The sequence below is a fragment of the Rhinopithecus bieti genome, unplaced genomic scaffold (assembly GCF_001698545.2).
Source record: "Rhinopithecus bieti isolate Rb0 unplaced genomic scaffold, ASM169854v2 scaffold_20819, whole genome shotgun sequence".
In the NCBI taxonomy this organism is placed as follows: Eukaryota; Metazoa; Chordata; class Mammalia; order Primates; family Cercopithecidae; genus Rhinopithecus; species Rhinopithecus bieti.
In genome coordinates, this window is record NW_016809904.1 from 45,232 (window position 1) to 65,880 (window position 20,649).

Below are 20,649 nucleotides of genomic sequence, written 5' to 3' on the forward strand. Positions count from 1 at the left end.
AGAACTTTCAATGCAATCAACTAAATCAGTAGTAATAGGAGTTCAGTAAACTTGGAAAAAAGAAAATATTATCAACAATACATTTTGACAAAAATTTATCAACAATAAATTTTAAAGTGTTGGGAAAAACTTCCAGTAATAAAACAACAGAAATGGTAATAGCTTAAGGAAGTAATACTTACGAAATATAAAAGCCCTGTGTGAAAAAAATTATAAAACTTTACTGAGGAACATAAGACCTACATACATGAAGGGATACTTCTTTCTTAGATAGGAGATAATATTGGAATGATGTCATTCCAATTAATCCATACATTATTGGCATCACTAATGATCGGGAAACGCAAGAAAAGGGCATTTCATACGCCGTTCTCTTTGGACTGCAATCTGGTATCAACTGATTAAAACTTAGAATGTATAGTCTTTAGTTCCTCTTCCAGGGAAGTTTACTACATGAATACCTGCACTCATCCAAAACATACACATACAAGGATGTTCCTACAGCGCTGTTTATGATATTGAAAAACTGGAGGGCATGTAAATGACCGTAATTACAGGAATAGCTCAGTAAGTGAAGGTACCTAACAAGAGTATCCTAGATTCCCAATCATGGAAATAGGTTTATGATATATTTACTGAGAAAAGGGAAAGCTATACAATTGAATGTATTCTATCATTTTTTTCCAAAAATGGGATCAAATGCCATGCCCAGAGGATAGACAGAACGGGCTTAGAAGAGACTACTAATCTGGTCATTATCTTGGGGAAAGAGGCAGAAGAGAAAGGAAGGAATGACCTCCCCTTTCTGATTTTATTCCTCTGAGTCACCTGAAGATGTACTTTTACAATTAAAAAAAAAAGACACCCTAACAACGAAACCTAAGAACCCACAAATGTCCACCTGATATTCCATGAGAAAAAAACTGCAAAACAAGCAAAAAAAAAGCTACTGCAGAGAGTTGGCAGCCTGTGGAGAGGGCATCAGCTTCTGCACCGGAAGGACTCACTAATTTTTACCACTTACTAGCTGTGTAACCTCAGCCAAGTCCCTCAGCAGGGGCCATTATCTCCTCACCTCCAACAGAGGAACAAAACCTGACTGCAGCTCTGTGAGGATTCCAGGCACTGTATGGAAAGTACCTAGAAAACAGGAGTCGCTTAATGTATGGAAGGTAATAAATACACGTTTCCTGAGCAACTGTGAGTTCTGATCATTAATCTGCTTTCACTGAAGCATGTAATGAAATATTGACTGAAACAAACAAGCAGACACCAAAATGGTTTCAGGCATTATATCTAAAATACAACTTTTTAGAAAACAGTATGATCACATGACTCTTACAAGGTATCATAACAACAATCTAACACTTTTATAAACTGCATTTATTGTACAGAGTACTCTGAAGAAAGAAAAAATATGTACAGCCATTCATTTTCATTAACACATGTATTCTGTCCTGCAATACTGGAGAGGCGGAATGTGTCTGGCACAGAAATAACCCCTAGGAGTTATGAATTAGAAAAACAACACTTTTAAAAAAGATTTTTACTTTTCTGGTAGAAATATAAAACTGTGGTTCATGGGGAAAACATTAAAATTAAAAAGTCCAATCAATTGTAGAGGTGGCTTTCACTCTTAAGAGTTTTCTCCCTCAAACCAACTTGTCAACAGCAGTGTTTAAAATCTACATATAAATAAATGGGCAGCGCTGCCCAGATAGCAGCACAGTATGAGCAACTCACAGTCACGCTGCGCGGTGTTCTCAGTGCACAAATAATGCCCCTTCCCGGCATCCCGCGGTGGGCACTTACAGAAGGGCATCACCTGGTGCCGCAACCTGCAACTCAACATCCATCTTCTCACACCACCACCAGTTAAAGGTACCAAAACAAACTGATTTGTTTAAGAAAAAAAAAAACGGTGGGGGAGGCAAGGGTACATGACAGCCATTACGTCGTCTTCCTGAATCCCTTTAGAATAGGGTAGATGTTTTCAAATGCTTCATAAATTTCTGCTCTGACTTTAGCACCTAAGAAGACAAGTTGGAGTAGACATAAGAGACCAAAATGGTACTTCTTAACATATTAAGAAGGTAAAATTATTATTACCTTAAAGCTGCAAGCACAATTCTCACCATACCCAGTCAGATTAAGGCACAGGCATGAAAACATTAATGGTGGAACCCCTTGTCACAAACTTATTTTTGTTTATAAAACAATACTTTTAAAAAATCATCTTAGTGACTCCAGCATCTCGCGTCCATTCTATAGCTCAAGAGGCATGTGTTCACACTTCTCTCCTGGTCCTGAACCAGGCCCTAAGCTAAGCAGGACGGCAATAACCACCGAATCTTCTCCCAATTGCTGCCTTCAACTAAGCTCTTTTCTGAATCTTCCTTTCTTGTCTCATAATCATATTGCTGAAGAAACGTAAAGCTTCAGATAACTAATTCCAAGTGAAAACACCATCTTCTATTCAATGCAGTGCTCACTCCTTACTGTAAATGGAAACCTGCTTGCAGGGCTGTGGTCAGACTTCCCTGCTCTCACTGTGCCTTTAGTGGGCACGTTTCTCATAAGACTTTGGGTGGGAGGCCTTTGTGCAAGAAGCTAGCCCGCTGTCCCAACACTGAAATTTCTTTTCAGCACTGAGGAAATGCCATACTCGAAACACAAACATTCAGATACTACTTCCTGTTACAACTTACCTGTTAATACGACTTTTCCAGAAACAAAAATAAGGAGAACAATTCTGGGTTTGATCATTCTGTAGATTAAACCAGGAAATAACTCTGGCTCATAACTGGAAGGAAAATTGCAAAAACAGTTTAGAAATTAAGAGCTTTGCATGCTTTTCAATAAAATGAGAACCTGTACAAGGAAAAATACTGAATAAACAAGCAAACTAGTCAAGAGGTAAAGCACAGTTCTTCAAGCAGCCTCAAAGGATAGAATAATTAAAGCAAGTGAGGCCAACTTTCAGTCATCAGTTGATAACCATTGGACGGGAGGCTATTTGTCCTCCTATCACTTTACCCTATTTCTACTGAATCTGGATTTTCTGATTTAAGAAAAAGAGCCCTGTAGTTATGTCTGCAGTCTCTGATAATAATCACCTACTTTTATAGTCCTAATAATTACTATTACACACCTAATAATCATTTACTTCTAAGATCCGATACTGTAACTTTTAATCAAATCTCACCTCCTTAAAATGAAATATTCTCTAGCTGTCAATTGTGGTCAGGAAATTCAATCACTCTGATATACTAGCCTGAGAATTAACCTATACCTGATTGAGCTGTCTGACTGAATGGACTATTGGTGGGGGTGTGTGTGTGTGTGTGTGTGTGTGTGTGTAATTATTATTATTATTTTTTTTTGGGAAGGAGTCTTGCTCTGTTGCCCAGGCTGGAGTACAGTAGCATGATCTTGGCTCACTGCAACCTCTGCCTCCTGGGTTCGAGTGACTGTCCTGCCTCAGCCTTCCATGTAGCTGGGATTACAGGCGTATACCACCACGTCCAGCTAATTTTTGTATTTTTAGTAGAGACGGGGTTTCACCATGTTGGCCAGGCTGGTCTTGAACTCATGAACTCAAGTGATCCACCTGCCTCGGCCTCCCAAAGTGCTGGGATTACAGGCTTGAGCCACCAGGCCAGGCCTGGTACATATTCTTCTAAGCCTAGTAATCTCATTTTTCTTAGTTCAGAGAGACTGAAAACAGGATGCCTCTGTTTCTGTGTGTCTGATCTAAGACAAAATTCAGGACAGGCTTCTCTGAGGAAGAGTGGAATGGGTAGAAATATGGAACTCAAGTGGGAGCTTCCTAGGTGAAAAGGGAAATGAGTGTACTAGGCATAAAAGCTGCAAGTGCACTGGCCCATGGCAGGAGGAACCAAGTGAGCCCAAGGGGCACACAGAACTAGTATGCCTGTGGACAGACACCAGAAGACCATGAGAGGAGGCTGTGAGGTGGTCAGGGCTGCCTGGCTGTGAGTCTTCACCTGCAAGTAGCAGGGAAGATAATGAGAAAGTGGTTCCTATGGCTCAACTTCACACTTTGCTGGTAGATCTGACACAATGTTGACTAAAAGAGAAGATCCAAACTGGGGAAAAAAAAAATTGATACAAGAGGTTAGGTTAAATTCATGCATTCCAAGTGTATTCAGCAATCAAATGATAAAACATACAGAAGCAGAATCAAATTCAGTCCAGTAAAGGGGAGTTATGGGTACTGCTAAGTGATAAGGGAAGCAGAGGCTGGTGAGAGTGATAAATGTCACTGAGAACATCAAGAAGACAATGCAAGAATACATACAATTATAACCATGTCAACTGTTCTCACATACTGAATATTTTGCATGTGTTTTATTCTGAACAATGTTTAGATTATAAATGAATTGTTGCCAAAAGCAATCATAATACATTTCAGACTTACCTACTAAACTGTTGGTGGGTGAGTACAAGACCTTCTAACCTTATAGGAAACTTCACATCACAGCTCCCCACCATGTTCTGAATCTTGAAGTCCAAGAACTTAGCTGGAAAACCCAACTTCTGTACAACTCTAGCATATTTTCTTGCTGCCAGTCTGGACTGTTCTTCACTAGGGAAAGGAAAAAAGTGAGTTATTCATACTCACACTCAGCTAAAATACTTATTTAGACTAGTAACTTATAAAAAGTCCTAAACAGGAAACTAATAAAGTGTAAACTGGTCAGCCCCTTTGCAATAAGAGAAAAGACTGACAGACATTCACAATTTCCTTATAAAGTATTCCTGGATCCTTGACAGAAAACTATAGGTCTGCCAAAATGACCTTTCACATCTGCCAAATTATTGTAACCCTAGATTTTATGGATGTGAATTATCACCATCATCAATCATCACTATTTCTATATTTTAGCCCATGCATTTCTACTGAGAGGAAAACTAACAAACTTCATATTGATCAGAAAATGTTGATGAGATTTATTATTGAACAATGTATTCACTAATTCTATTCTCTTTTATACCAAGACTCATCATGAATAGACATTCCTATGATGTCATTTGTTGAGGCAGTTCAGAGTTTACATAAGAAAAGCAGAATGTGGGCCAGGCATGCTGGCTCACGCCTGTAATCCCAAGCACTTTGGGAGGCCAAGGCAGGTAGATCACCTGAGGTCAAGGGTTCGAGACCAGCTTGGTCAACATGGTGAAACTCTATCTCTACTAAAAATACAAAAATTAGCCGGGTGTGGTGGAAGGCACCTGTAATCCCAGCTACTTGGGAGGCTGAGGCAGGAGAATCACTTGAACCTAAGAGGTGGAGGTTGCAGTGAGCCAAGATTGTGCCACTGCCCTCCAGCCTGGGGGACTCCGCCAACCAAAAAAAAAAAAAGAAAGAAAGAAAGAGGAGAGGAGAGGAGAGAAGAGAACAGAAAAAAAAAAATAAAATAGAAAAGAAAAGAAGGAAGACCGGCCGGGTGCAGTAGCTCATACCTGTAATCCCAACACTTTGGGAGGCCAAGGTGGGTGGATCATGAGGTCAGGAGATCGAGACCATCCTGGCTAACAGAGTGAAACCCCGTCTCTGCTAAACATACAAAAATTAGCCGGGCGTGGTGGCGGCACCTGTAGTCCCAGCTACTTGGGAGGCTGAGGCAAGAGAATGGCGTGAACCTGGGAGGCAGAGCTTGCAGTGAGCCCAGATTGCGCCACTGCACTCCAGCCTGGGCGCAGAGCAAGACTGTCTCAAAAACAACAACAACAACAACAAAAAGAATGTGAAAATATTACCATAAAAAGACTATCAGGTGCAGGGGATCAGGAAGAACAAAAATCAAGCATATATATATATATGCTATGCTTTTAATTTTCAGGTACATTTATTGGTGGTTTCTTGTCTTGATGAAACAGTCATCCAATTAGATATACAATATTCAGTTTTCAGATGCTCTGGGACAAAAAAACTAAATGCTGCATGAAAACCTTGCCTTGATAAACCAAAAGTTTCTGATATTCCATGCAGGGGAAAATAAGCAAACAAAAAGGCTCTTAATTAAAGAGGTTACTACTGCATGTTGTGGCCAAGGGGAAGTGAAAGGCAAGAATAGATCCTTGTCCTGCATTCTGAAAAAACTTGGAGACCAGGAGCCAGAATGTCCACACCAATGACATTCCCCTCACTGAAAGACAATTTCAAACTTCAGAATAAGCAAAAACATCCACAGCCCCTTCTATGTGTTGACACCTCCAAGTACATTTAATACGCTTTCATTTAAAAAGTTTATTTGTTCAGTTCATTTATGAATGTAATGTCACTACTTTTCCCCCTAGTTTTTGACTTCTATCAGGTATATGAGCTCTGTTTAGAACAGACAGGGCCCCAGAGCACTAACCTTCAGACAGGATCACTTCAGATGCAGAATGCAGGCAATGACATTTTATAACAGGGGTGCATTCCTTAGGATCTGTACAACTCAAACGCTCATAATGGAACGCTAGTTCCAGTGAGACGGCAGGTTTCTGCAGTCAACACGTGTGGTGCTGTCATGCTGCCAGGCCCAGTAAGGTCTGCAAAGCCCTTACACCATTAGCTTAGAAGTGTTCTAATGCTTGACCAACTTTTTCTTCCATTTCAAGATGTATTTGTGTTATTTACAACATTTTTCACATAAAGGGAATTTTATTAATAGTTCTGGATGTTGTATTACATCTTACTTAATTTTATTTTATTTTTTTTTTTGGAGACAGAATCTTGTTCTGTCTCCCAGGCTGGAGTGCAGTGGCATAATCTGAGCTCACTGCAACCTCCGCCTCCCAGATTTAAGAGATTCTCGTGTTTCAGCATCCCAAGTAGCTGGGACTACAGACATCCACTACCACGCCTGGCTAATTTTTGTATTTTTAGTAGAGATGGAGTTTCACCATGTTGGTCAGGCTGGTTGTGAACTCCTGGCCTCAAGTGATTTGCCCGCCTTGGCCTCCTGGGATTATAGGTGTGAGATACCATACCTGTCCATATCTAATTTTTAAGAAAACGAAATCACTGCTATCTACAATTAATACAATCAACCATTTTAATAAGAAAGCAGTAATAACATGTTAAAGTGCTAACCTAATCACCTAAAAACTCGTTCACAACCCATAAACCAGAAGAATGAATTTCTTACGGCTACCTCTTGGCTCCTGTGCACACCATTTTCCCAGAACTGAAAATCAGTGCTGTGGTTCGTGGCTCTCTTATCCTCATGATGACTGCAGCAAACCGCTAAAACAGAGAGAATCATTAGTGAGGTTGTGCCAAACTGCTCAATTTTGTTAGGAGAACTACACATTGACAAAAAAATCACAACTGGTAGGAAGGACATAGTACATCTAGTTATCAAAATATTTGTCCTGTATTTCTGCATATCTGTAAAGGATTTGCATACACCTCATGTAACAAATATTCCTTTGCATAAGGAGCAGAAAATCATCAATTGTGACAAAGTTATACCAAGATCTGTATGTTCTTTCACATGAGCATTCCACCAAGAGAAATGTTTGCAAAATTTGGTTATGTTCTCAATAAATACCAGTGCCTCTGTTTCTACTTTATATTTGCTGCTTATCATGACTATAGCTTCTCTAATGATAAATTTTGTTTTATTAATATGAATTTTGAGGCAAATAAACCAACAAACGTTTTCTACCTTAATGGAATTAATAAATCAGATTACAAGCATATCAATATGTAATGAAGTAAAATCCTGCTTCCAATTGGCCTTTAGAAACAATATTAATGTATTAAACACATATAAATGCAAATTAGGAAAAAAACACAGTTTTAACTTTTATTTTCTGCTTTTTATGCTTGAAACACATTAATTCTTTCAGAAAATTTTCTTGCTAACATGGTAACTCATGGAGAAAATATTTCAACTGTGGGTTGAATTAATGGCCTCAGTTATTAGGTACATGATCAAAACAAGTAATTACTTTGAAACAACTTAAATATTTGAATACATTATATTTAATTATACAATAAAAACCTATATATTTCTAATTGAGATGACTCTGACAAACTAGATTGCTTTAACAATTTTTTTTTTAATTTTATTAATTTTTTTTTTTTTAGAGACAAGAGTCTCACTTTGTTGCCCAGACTGGAGTGCAGTGGTGCAATCATGGCTCACTGCAGCCTCGAATTCCTGAGTTCAAGAGATCCTCCTGTCTTGCCCTCCCAAGCAGCTGGGATTATAGGTGTGTGCCACCAACCCCAGATAATTTTTTAAATTTTCTGATGAAATGAGGTCTTGCTATGTTGCCCAGGCTTGTCTTGAACTCTTGGCCTCAAGCAATCCTCCCACCTTGGCCTCCCAAAGTGCTGGGATTACAGGTCTGAGTCACCATGCCTGGCTTTTAACAATTTTAGTTTAAAAACTGCTCTATGTCTTCCCTGTGATTTTATCAACATCTAAAAAAGCTAGCAGTATATAGTAGTTTATCTAAGTCCCAGGAAAAGCCTAGCTATTTTGCATTTCCAGAATTTCCTCTACTATTTCTATTGGTTAAGTATCACTTCACTTAAGATCATAAAGTAATAAAATTATGTATTCAACTAAATATAATAGATGAAAGATTAATTCTTAAAATGCTACATGTCATACAGACTCATTCTGAGTGGTTAAAAGGAGATTTTCAGACCCCTAGCTTAGCTATCTTTCAGATCTTAGGCGTCATGTTTCAGGGGTTTTAAAATGCACCCTAAATCCATTACTAACACTTCTCTCAACCCAGCTAATGTTTATCCAAATTACTTTGCCTACTATAGCTGGCAAACATCATCCCTATACATACACAAAATTCTTCACATGATCCCAATACAATATATATGTAACTTAGCTTGTTTTATAGACTGCTGTATTCCCAGGGATTCTTATATCACACTCAATAAAAGATACAAAACAATGCACATTTTACTTTAGATCTTCATTTTGTTGGTGTCAAGGAATAAGCATAACACAAACTCTTTGATATACAGATTTTTTTTTTTTAAATGGAGTCTTGCTCTCTTTCCAGGCTGGAATGCAATAGCGCGATCTCCGCGCGCAACCTCTGCCTCCCAGGTTCAAGTGATTCTCCTGCCTCAACCTCCCAAGTAGTTGGGATTACAGGCACAAGCCACCACTCCCGGCAAATTTTTGTCTTTTTAGTAGAGACAGGGTTTCACTATGTTGGCCAGGATGGTCTTGAACTCCTGACCTCAGGGGATCCGCCCACCTCGGCCTCCCAAAGTGCTGGGATTACAGGTGTGAGCCACCACGCCCGGCTGATTTTTCTTTTTTTTTTTTTAAAGAGACAGGGTCTTGCCATGTTGCCTGGGCTGGTCTTGAAGTCCTAGGCTCAAGCAGTTCTCCCTCCTCAGGCTCTCAAAGTGCTGGGATTACAGGCATTAGCCATCCTGCCTAGACTGATCTACAGACATTTGTGACATAGCGTGAAATACATTAAAATATAGAGACATGACAGAGAAGACAAAAAAGAAAAAAAAAAAGAAATACATTAAAATAGATCTAACCTTGGGATTATATTCGGCATTTCGGGCACGAAGTGCAATGGTCTTTAGGTCAAGTTTACAACCAAGATTCACTGTGGATACAATATTTCTGTAAGAAATTTAAAAAGAAAACATGACTATTTAAATTACTTAATCTTCACTGGATGAGGTGTTAGAAATTATGCAGACATCTGATTATTTCAACCAGGCTTTAATTTTTTAAAATTGCTCACATTTATTGTTTAACAAGTATCATGCACATGTTGGCATTTTATATAGATTATTCCATTTAACACTTATACTGCACTGTGGTAGAAGCTACCAGTATTCCCACATTCGGATAAATAAGCTGAGGCTTAAAGGTAGTGCAACTTCCTCAGGATGCACATGGCTCCCAAGTGGAAGAGCCAGGATTTGAGTCTGTCTCCAGAGCCATGCCCTTAGCCTTCTCACAGACAAACTCATTTCTCACCTGTGAGCTCTGAAAAGCCACCACCACCACCCTACTCCTAAGTCACTTCTTTTTTTTTTTTTTTTTTTGATACGGAGTCTCGCTCTGTCGCCCAGGCTGGAGTGCAATGGTGCAATCTCTGCTCACTGCAAGCTCCACCTCCCGGGTTCATACCATTCTCCTGCCTCAGCCTCCCGAGTAGCTGGGACCACAGGCGTGTGCCACCATGCCTGGCTAATTTTTTTGTATTTTCAGTACAGACGGGGTTTCACCGTGTTAGCCAGGCTAGTCTCGATCTCCTGACCTCATGATCTGCCCACCTCGGCCTCCCAAAGTGCTGGGATTACAGGTGTGAGCCACCGCGCCTGGCAAACCTAAGTCACTATTTATTATGAAAATGAGTTCTCTCAAAGTAAGTATCTTTTGAAAACAACAGCTAAGTGNGTGTTCTTAAATCACTTAATGAATAACTTATACAAGGATAAAGATATACTAAAAAGCAACTCTATTAGAAATTTTAATAAAAATGTGAACAACAAACCTACATTTTCATTATACATTTTTCTGCTTATGAAAGTATATCTACTTGGCCAGGCACAGTGGCTCACGCCTGTAATCCCAGCACTTTGGGAGGCCAAGGCAGGCGGATCATGAGGTCAGGAGATCAAGACCATCCTGGCTAACATGGTGAAACCCCGTCTCTACTAAAAATACAAAAAAATTAGCTGGGCGTGGTAGCAGGCGCCTGTAGTTCCAGCTACTCGGGAGGCTGAGGCAGGAGAATGGCGTGAACCCAGGAAGTGGAGCCTGCAGTGAGCCGAGATCACACCACTGCACTCCAACCTGGGTGACAGAGCGAGACTCCGTCTGAAAGAAAGAAAGAAAGAAAGAAAGAAAGAAAGAAAGAAAGAAAGAAAGAAAGAAAGAAAGTACATATACTTGAAATGGGCAATGTCCTTTGAATGCAATTAACTGAGCAACAACTGTCTTGCATGGACCTGGAAATCACCATCCCAAGAATATGGAGTCCAGATTTCAAACACATAGGTTCAAATACAATAGGTTATAGCTCACTGTTGCTTCTGGTTCTTTTTCTCATACTGTCAAAACGCAATACTTTTGAAAACTTGATGGCTCCTAATTTTGTTCAAAAGAGAATGGCAGTCTATGATAGACAACCGTAAAGCCAATTAGGTTGATCCACACAATGTTTTCATTTCCATATCATCTCTTTCCTTCCAATCATCGTTGTATACACACCTGCCTTTAGCATTTGTCCACTGATGAATTATATCAAGGAGATTTTAGTACATCTATCACAACTTTCGTCACATAATTGTTAAATGTATTCTTATATGTTTTCATTAATTAAATATTTGCCTTAATCCCTCTTAAGCCTACAAGACTGAGAGGGCACTGAATTACGACACAGGAGGGTTCTTAGTAGAGAGCAGCAGTTTAGGAACGTGGATGACTTGATGCTCTGGGGAGTATCAGAACAACAAAGGCACGGCAAGAAACCAACACCTGACTGTACTGTTTTACTTTACTATTTAAACCAGAAATGCAAACTTAAATTTTCCTGGGAGTCCGACAAGCATGCTGGACACATGGGAGGGTACAGACAAGGGTGAGCTAAAAAGGGCTGTCTCTAAAATCACTAAAATTACTTTGTTTTTAAAATTGTGTGTGGGGTCAAACAAAATTGTGGAGGCAAGATTTAGGTCTTTGGGTAAAAGTCAGCATCCACGATTACACACCACTAAGTTCCAAAAATGATCAGAGATAGCTTATAAACAACAACCATATATGTAACAAGTTGAATAAATGCAAATAGGAAATACTAGATCTAAAGGGAGTATGAAGGAGGAAGGTATCTGTACAAGAAAACTGAGGAGATGCAGAGACTGCAAGTAACCTTTTAATTTGGTCATAAGCTTTCTAAAATGAAAAGCTGCGTGCTTCTTATTGACTGGGATTATTTGGAAATATTTGCTGTTTTTTCAGGAAGATGAAATTATTTCCTATCCCTACTACCCTGTTACATATAGAACCCACTTCACTTAGGTAGAAAAATCCATTTAGGACAAGAACAGTCATCCTCATTTTGTGGGAAGGACACAGACCTTCAAAGATTCATATGCAGCCCCACAGTAAAATAAAACAAGAACTGCCAGAAATTATACTTATACTGTGACTAAAGACCTAAAATAGCATAAGGGGAAGAGACTACATAACATTGTGATTTGGTGATATCAGATACAGGGAAATGTCTATAATATAATAATAATGATAGTGAAAGTCAGATTACATTTTATTGGCTCAGGTATATAAACACAAATGACCACATTTCTAAGCCTGTTAAGAACCTTTTATTGAGGGCACTGACTAAGATGGCTTTGCTTCCCTTTCCCAAGTGTGAGATAAAGCAAATTTTGATACACAATTGCTGTTAGTGCCATTCCCTCCCTTAATAAAAGGATCCACCAGAAAACAGAGCAGGAACACAACTCAAAGGGACTCCTAAGTGGGAGGAAACATAAAACACCAAGTACTCACTGCAGCTGCGGTACAATCCCAGAACTCTCCGAAGCCGGAGTGGCAGGAGTGATGGGGGTCATGGGGGTCATGGGGGAGGGATACAGTGGAGTGGTGCCCGGCAAGGGTGCAGTTGTGAGAGTCTGTGAGTGGAAGAGCTGTGGTGCCTGGCCTGAGGTTCCCTGTGTTGTCTGCTGGGATGCTGACTGCTGAACGGCTGTAGCAGCCACTGCCTGTTGCTGCTGCTGCTGCTGCTGCTGCTGCTGCTGCTGCTGCTGCTGCTGCTGCTGCTGCTGCTGTTGCTGTTGTTGTTGCTGCTGCTGCTGCTGTTGTTGCTGCTGCTGCCTTTGTTGCTCTTCCAAAATAGACAGACTATTGGTGTTCTGAATAGGCTGTGGGGTCAGTCCAGTGCCATAAGGCATCATTGGACTAAAGATAGGGATTCCGGGAGTCATGGCACCCTGTGGAAAGCAAGGAGAAAAACAGGTTAGGCTGGCTGCTGCTGAGTGTTTGTGGAAGTTTCTTGGTGGAACAGCAGGTGAGATGTGCAAAGACAGATGCCTTCTGAGAAAAATGGGGTTATTAAACTTTAATTACGGAAGAACCAGCTATTCTTATACACATTGCTTTCTTCTTTAATACCACACAGTGGATAAACATGAAGAAAAAAATAATGGATAAACTGAACTTTGGAAAAATTAAAAACCTCTGTTCTTTGAAAGACATCACTAAGAAAATTAAAAGGCAGGCCACAGACTGGGAAAAAAATACCTATAATACATACATCTGAGAAAGGACTGGTAAACAGAATAATAAAGAGCTCTGACAACTCCGTAAAAGAAGATCCACAAATAAAATAATGAAAAAGGGCAAAAGATGTGAAGGGCATATTACAAATGAAGATACAGGCATACCTCGGAGATACTATGGGTTAGGTTCCAGACCATCTCAATGAAGCAAGCAGCATGAACTTTTTGGTTTCCCAGTGTCTACAAAAGTTATGTTTACACTATAGTCTATTAAGTGTGCAATAGCATTATGTCTAATAATATGTATATACCTTAATTTAAAAATGCTTTATTGCTAAAAATACTAACAATCCTGTGAGCCTGCAGCAAGTCATAATCTTTTTGCTGATAGAGGGTCTTGCCTCGATGCTGACAGCTGCTGACTGATCAGGGTGGTAGCTGTGGCAATTTCTTAAAATAAGACTGATGAAGTTTGCTACAAGGACTGACTCTTCCTTTCACTGAGGATGTCTCTGTAGCATACGATGCTGTTTGACAGCGTTTTACCCACACTAGAACGTAGTTCAAAACTGGAGTCAATCCTCTCAAACGCTGCTGCTGCTTTATCAACTACATTTATGGAATATTCTACAGTCATTAGTTCTTCACCAGGAGTCAATTCCATCTCAAGAAACCACTTTCTTTGCTCATCCACAAGAAGCAACTCCTCATCTGTTCAGGTTTTATCAAAAAATTGCAGCAATTCAGTCACATCTTCAGGATTCACTTCTAATTCTAGTTCACTTGCTATTTCCACTACCACCTGCAGTAACTTCTACCACTGAAGTCTAGAACCTCTCAAAGTCATCCACGAGGGTTGGAATCAACTTCTTCCAAATTCTTATTCATGTTGATATTTTAACCTCCTCCCATGAATCACAAACGTTCCTAATGGCATCTAGAATGATGAATCTTTTCCAGAAGGTTTTCAATTCACCTTGCCCAGATCCATCAGAGGAATCACTGTCTACGGCAGCTACAGCATATGTCCCTCCCTGCTTCCTTTCTTTGAGACGGGGTCTCCATTGTAGCTTTTAACTTCTGGACTCAAGTGATCCTCCCGCCTCAGCCTCCCACGTAGCTGGGACTACAGGCACATGCCACCACGGCCAGCTGATTTTTAATTTTTTTTTTTTTTTGTAGCAACAGGGACTTGTTTTGTTATCCAGGTTGGTCTCGAACTCCTGCCTTTGAGTGATCCTTCAACCTTGGCCTCCCAAAGTACTGAGATTACAAGCATGAGCAACCATGCCCTGCTCTATTTCTTAAATAGTAAGAATTGAAAGTTGAAATTACTCCTTGATCCATGGGCTGAAGAATGGATATATTATTCAAGCAGGCATGAAAACAATATTAATCTCCTTGTTCTTCTCCATCAGAGCTTGTGGACAACTGTCAGTGAGTAATATTTTGAAATCAATCTTTTTTTCTGAGCAGTAGATCTCAAGGAGCTTAAAATATTCAGTAAACCATGCTGTAAACAGATGTGGTCTCATCAGGTTTTGTTGTTCTGTGTGCTGAGAACAGGCAGAGTAGATTTAGCGTAATTCTTAAGGGCCCTATGATTTTAGAACAGTAAATGAGCATTGGCTTTAACTTAAAGTCACCAGCTATATTGGCCCCTAACTACAGTCAGCCAATCCTCTGAAGCTTTGAAGCTAGGCATTGACTTCTCCTCTCTAGCTATAAAAGTCCTAGATAGCATCTTCTTCCAGTAGAAGGCTGTTTCATCTACATTAAAAATCTGTTATTTAGTATAGTCGCCTTCATCAATAATCTCGGCTAGATCTTCCAGATAACTTGCTGCTTCATGTTGTATTCTTACGTTGTGGAGAAGGCTTCTCTCCTTAAAGCTCATGAATAAACCTCTGCTAGTTTCAAAATTTTCTTGTACAGCTTCCTCTCCTCTCTCAGCCTTTACAGAACTGAAGAGAGTCAAGGCCTTGCTCTGGATTACACTTTGGCTTAAGGGGATGTTGTGGGTAGCATGATCTTCTATCCAGACCAGGCAAACTTTCTCCATATAAGCAATAAGGCTGTTTTGCTTTCTTATCATTTGTGGGTTTACTGGAGTAGCACTTCTAATTTCCTCTAAGAACTTTTCCCTTGCATTCACAACTTGGCTAACTATTTGGTGCAAGAGGCCCAGCTTTTAGCCTGTCTCAGCTTTCAACATGCTTTCTTCACTAAGCATAATCATTTCTAGCTTTTGGTTTAAAATGAGAGATGTGCAGCTCTTCCCTTCATCTGAACACTTAATTAAAGATCGCTGTAAGGTTATTAATTAGCCTAATTTCCATATTGTTGTGTCTCAAGGAATAGGGAAGACCAAGGAGAGGGAGAGAGATGGGGGAATGGCTGGTCAGATTGTAGACATTTATCAATTAAGTTCCTATATTATACGGGTGCAGTTTATGGCATTCAATAATCATTACAATAGTAACATCAAAGATCACTGATCACAGTAACAGATAACAATGAAAAGGTTTGACTGGGCTCAGTAGCTCATGCCTGTAATCCCAACCCTTTGGGAGGCCAAGGCGGATGGATCACTTGTAGCCAGTAGTTTGAGAACAGCCTAGCCAACATGGTGAAACTCCTTCTCCACTAAAAATACAAAATTTAGCTGGATTTGGTGGCACATGCCTATAATCCCAGCTACTCAGGAGGCTAAGGCAGGAGAATCGCTTGAACAGGGGAGATGGAGGTTGCAGTGAGCCGAGGGTGCACCACTGCAATCCAGCCTGGGCAACAGAGTGACTGCAAAAAAACAAAACAAAAAAAAAAGAAAAGAAAAAGTTTGGTAACAATAACAGATAATAATAAAAAGTTTGAAATCCTGCAAAATCACCAAAATCTAACCCCAAGTACACACTGTTGGAAAAATAACACCAACAGACTCACTGGGTACAGGTTTATCACAACCTTCAATTTGTCAAACATGCAGTAAAGTCAACTGCAGTAAAGTGAAGTGGGCCTGTGTATGAGTGGCTGACAAGCACTTGCCAAGGTGCTCAGAAACATTAGTAATCAGGCAAATAAAAATCAAAACCACAGTAAAATACGAAGCAATCACTAGAGTAAAAGTAAAAAGACTGACAGCACAAAGTGTTGGTGAGGATGTGGGGCAACTTAAATCTCTTATGCTGCGAAACAATACAGCCACTTCAGAAAACAGTTTGGCAGTTTCTTATAAAGTTATACATACACTGATATAGGACCTAGCAATCCTACTCCTAAGTATTTACCTATGAGAAGTAAAAACAGTACATTCAAAGTTTACACAAACGTTTATAGTGCTTTTATCCATAATAGCTCCAAACTGGAAAGACCCCGAATGTGAGCAACTAGAGAATGGATGAACTGTGGAACATCCAAACAATGGAGTGATACTTAGCTATACAATGGATTAACTACTGATATACAAACAGTATACCGGGCTAAGAAGTCAGACATACACAAAAAAGCATACGCTATATGATTCCATCTATATGAAATTCTAGAATAGACAAAACTAATCTTCAGCATTGAAAAGCAGATTCAGTACTTACCTGGGGCCAACAGAGTGACTATAAAGGGGAAGAAGGGACTTTTTAAGATAATTGAAATGTTCTGTAACGTATACACGTATATATAATTATCAGAACAGACACTTAAAATGTGTTTTTTGTATGTAAATTATATTTCAACAGAAGTTATTCGTTTTTTGTTTTTGTTTTTGTTTTTTTTTTTTTGAGACAGAGTCTAGTCTTGCTCTGTCCCCCAGGCTGGAGTGCACTGGCATGATCTCTGCTCACTGCAACCTCCACCTCCCGGGTTCAAGCAATTCTCCCTGCCTCAGTCTCCCAAGTAGTTGGGATTACAGGCACCCACCACCATGCCTGGTTAATTTTTGTATATTTAGTACAGATGGTTTCGCCATGTTGGCCAGGCTGGTCTCGAACTCCTGACCTCAGGTGATCCACCCACCTTGGCCTCCCAAAGTGCTGGGATTATAGGCGTGAGCCACCGCACCCAGCCTGAAACATTTTTAACGTAGATGGGTGGTTGAGAGCTTGAAATGTAAGAGGGGAAAAATAAAACTAGAAAATAATTTGGTGAGGGTGATTTTCAAAATCAAAGACCCTATATAATCATTTGGAACATTCTCATAAGTGTTTATCAAAAGATTAGGTGTTTATAGATATGTAACATCCAAACAGACTCCCCAAATAAACACTATTGTGCCCATTCAAAACCTAATAGAACATCTCAACAAAATCAAGTTTAAAAAAATATATTAAATCATTTTCAAAAACAGATCATTAAATGCTCTTCCTTGCCTTTTGATACCATCTCTTGCAGTTCAGATTTCCGCCCTCCCTATTTTCTCCCTCCTAATGTATTACCTGAGGGGAGGCCAAGCCCTGAGCGTAAGGTGGCAGGCTATTGTTCTGATCCATGATGTTCACTTTCTTCTTGGCAAACCAGAAACCCTTGGGCTGGAACTCGTCTCACCATTCAGTTTTTTCCTAGAGCATCTCCAGCACACTCTTCTCAGCAACTTCCTCAATTCCTTGGGTTATCTTGACACCAAGAAACAGTGATGCTGCTTTGGAAAAAAGTCTGAAGTTTAATTTAAGGATCCAAGTAACCTATACAGTCCTATAAGCCAGTTCCATGACTATACAAAACACAAACATGAAAACCAATGAAGCTATTTTGGAATACATTTGTTTTTACCTTATAATCCCAAAGTCTTATTCCTTCCAGGTTTCCGGCGATTGCATGTAAAATCGCCAACAAAACAAAAATCATTTTGTTACACGTTTAAATACTCAGATAATGCTCAAAATCAAGCTGTCATAACCAGCATTAAAACTTTTGAGGAAAACACCTACAGAAAACTAATTCCTAAGCAAACTGTAATATCAGAGCAGAATATTTATTAAGTACTGTATACAAAGCACTGTTAGGCAAAGTTCAGATCTTTAAATATCCCAATTTTACATCCTCTACAATGTCTTGGGCAAAAAATTAAGTAAATATTAAATTCAATCCAATATACTTCAGAGTGATCATTTATCAAGCTCCTACTGTAATGAAACTGTAAAAAAAAAAAAAAAAAAAGCTGCACAAAGATAAAGCTCTGAATTTTATAAACATAATAACCTTATGTCTTTAGAACACATTAATGTAAACTGTGCCTGTTATCTGACTATTCTTAAATCATCATCGCTTTACTCACTATACATCTGAAATGAGTTTATAATAACATATTCTCACATAGAACTTAGAGGTCTCAAAGTTACAAATTATATGTCCAAAGACCCTTCAGGCACATGCACTTCAAGCATGTGCTGGTACAAAGTAGACACTCAGATATTTGCTGAATATATGAAAGACTCTGACGATCACTTTGAAAGAGCAAAGGCCCCCAAAAACTATCTATCCTATACACTCATCACTGAAAAACAGACCAAAAAAGAAAGCAAGCTGTGCTTCTGGAAATAAATATATCAAAGACATTTTTTAAATTATACTTTTTTTGGACAGTTATCCTATAATAACAAAAGTGCTGCAGATGAGGATATAAAGATAGAAGATGTAGTCCCTGGCACCAAAGTGTTCAATATGAAGGGTATGCAAATAATTACTGTAAAACATAGTATTATAATAGCAGGTATGACCTAAGCTAAGTTCTTGAAAGCAGAAACCAGCCTACATGTCTTTGTGATCTCTGCATCTAGCACTATGCCTGGAATACAGTATGTGATCATGAATGAGCCCATATACACCCCTGGAAGAGAAGACAATAAAGACTAACAGCCAATTACTATGAAGAGAGGGCAGTGTTTTCACAAAGCAGGGACCATCTAACTTGGGTCTCACAAGGTGAGTAGGAATTTACACATCAGGGCTTCAGACAAAAGAGAAATCAAGCAGAAAGAGGTAACAGATTGAAAAAACATGCAGAATGCAGGCGACAAGCTTAGTATGACTATACAGAAGGTCACTGCAGATGAGACAGCACATATTGGTGGGCTCATACTATCAGGAGTGTTAAATGTTACTGCATAGGCAATAATAACAGTCATGGAATTTTGGAAGTGCAGTATGAATAGATCTAATTTGGCAAGACTAGATGAATTTGAGAGGAGTAAAACTGAAGGCTGCAAGTTCCGCTTTAGGAATCTAAGGGTGAGGCAAGAGATAATGACGGCAGGATTTAAACTCATTGTAAGTATGACTAGAGATTTATTTATCCAGGACCTTCGGTGGCGTCAGGCCACTTTTTGCAAGTAAGTCTACAGAAGAAACCGTACGGTGATTACTGCACTCATTTATCTCAGAAAAGAGTTGTCTGCTGGGTATCTTCAGATCTTGGAAACTGAAACATCAAATCCGATATTTTTTGGAGGCAATCAAATTAATTCTGCATAGCCTTCTAGTGTCTGTATAACTAAATGAAGCACAGTCTTTCCACAGAAAAGCCTACCTAGAGATTTGGAAAACCTTGATGGCCTGAACCGAGAGATGGGAGGCCCCGTAAATAAATGGTGTGTATTATATCTTAAGCGCTACCGTGCCCGCTGTCTCAGGCTTCTGACAAAATACTTAAGTCTCAATGTTGGTAGCAAAACAGGCGGGCACAGACTGGGGTGAATCTGCCTTCTAACAAAGAGAAGACGCGGATGGCAGGACAGGGTCTTCGACCGCCGCCGCCCAGTCAGTAGTACCCTGCGCCCCACAATCGTACGATGGGAAGCAGCTTGCGGAACACAGCAGAGTAGGGCACCGGGCGGGAGCCGCGGCCGAGCGGCCGTTACAGGCCGGAACGGCCGCAGCACGAGAGGGAGGAACGTCCCCCGCGGGGCCTGCACGCGCGCCAGTTCCTCGTCTCTTCCCCACCATTGCCTCCAGGCCTCAATGCAGTGGTCGCCTCCGCCCGAACCCTCAGAAAAGAGTACAAGGTGTTACCTGGGTCGCTGCAAAGATCACCATAGGCCAGAGGAAACGAAGTTTCACAGCCGGCGGCCCAGGCGCCCGCCACAGCGAACCTGCCTGACCTCACTGGACTTCTGGCGCGCGTTGATAATGTCACTTCCGCCAGCTCTGCCCTCGGCTTCAGCGAGTTGCTCCCACTAGGGCCGAGGCCCTGCGTAGTGTGGGCATAGGTCACTTCCTGTGTTTCCATAGGCGCGGAGCTTAAGGTAAGGAGGGGCGAAGCTCTTGAGGAGTTCCGGGGCGGAGCCGCTGTGCCACAGCCGTCTCTAATTGGCCCTTGCTAGATGTAGGAAAGATCGATTTTTAAATGGTGTATGTGTGTGTGTTTTGTTGTGGTGGTGGTGGTGGTTTAAAGC

At 40.2% G+C, this 20,649-nt stretch overlaps 1 protein-coding gene across 4 annotated transcripts; it reads right to left on the reverse strand.

Annotated features, from left to right (window-relative positions):
• Positions 1-1,351: 1,351 nt before the first annotated feature.
• TBP (TATA-box binding protein) lies at positions 1,352-20,480 on the reverse strand. 4 transcript variants are annotated; one of them, XM_017890749.1, is made up of 8 exons: positions 20,267-20,480; positions 17,695-17,894; positions 12,540-12,979; positions 9,551-9,638; positions 7,167-7,258; positions 4,442-4,609; positions 2,709-2,803; positions 1,352-2,030 (listed from the first exon to the last, which is right to left on the reverse strand). In XM_017890749.1, the coding sequence occupies exons 2-8, from the start codon at positions 17,746-17,748 to the stop codon at positions 1,951-1,953; spliced, it is 1,017 nt and encodes a 338-aa protein (XP_017746238.1). In that variant the 5' UTR covers positions 17,749-17,894; positions 20,267-20,480; the 3' UTR covers positions 1,352-1,950. The 4 variants fall into 4 exon arrangements, with proteins under 4 accessions (XP_017746238.1, XP_017746239.1, XP_017746240.1 ...); XM_017890750.1 differs by lacking the exon at positions 20,267-20,480 and adding an exon at positions 19,785-20,145; XM_017890751.1 differs by lacking the exon at positions 20,267-20,480 and adding an exon at positions 19,785-20,145 and having other exon boundaries at positions 17,695-17,897.
• Between the last annotated feature and the right edge of the window lie 169 nt (positions 20,481-20,649).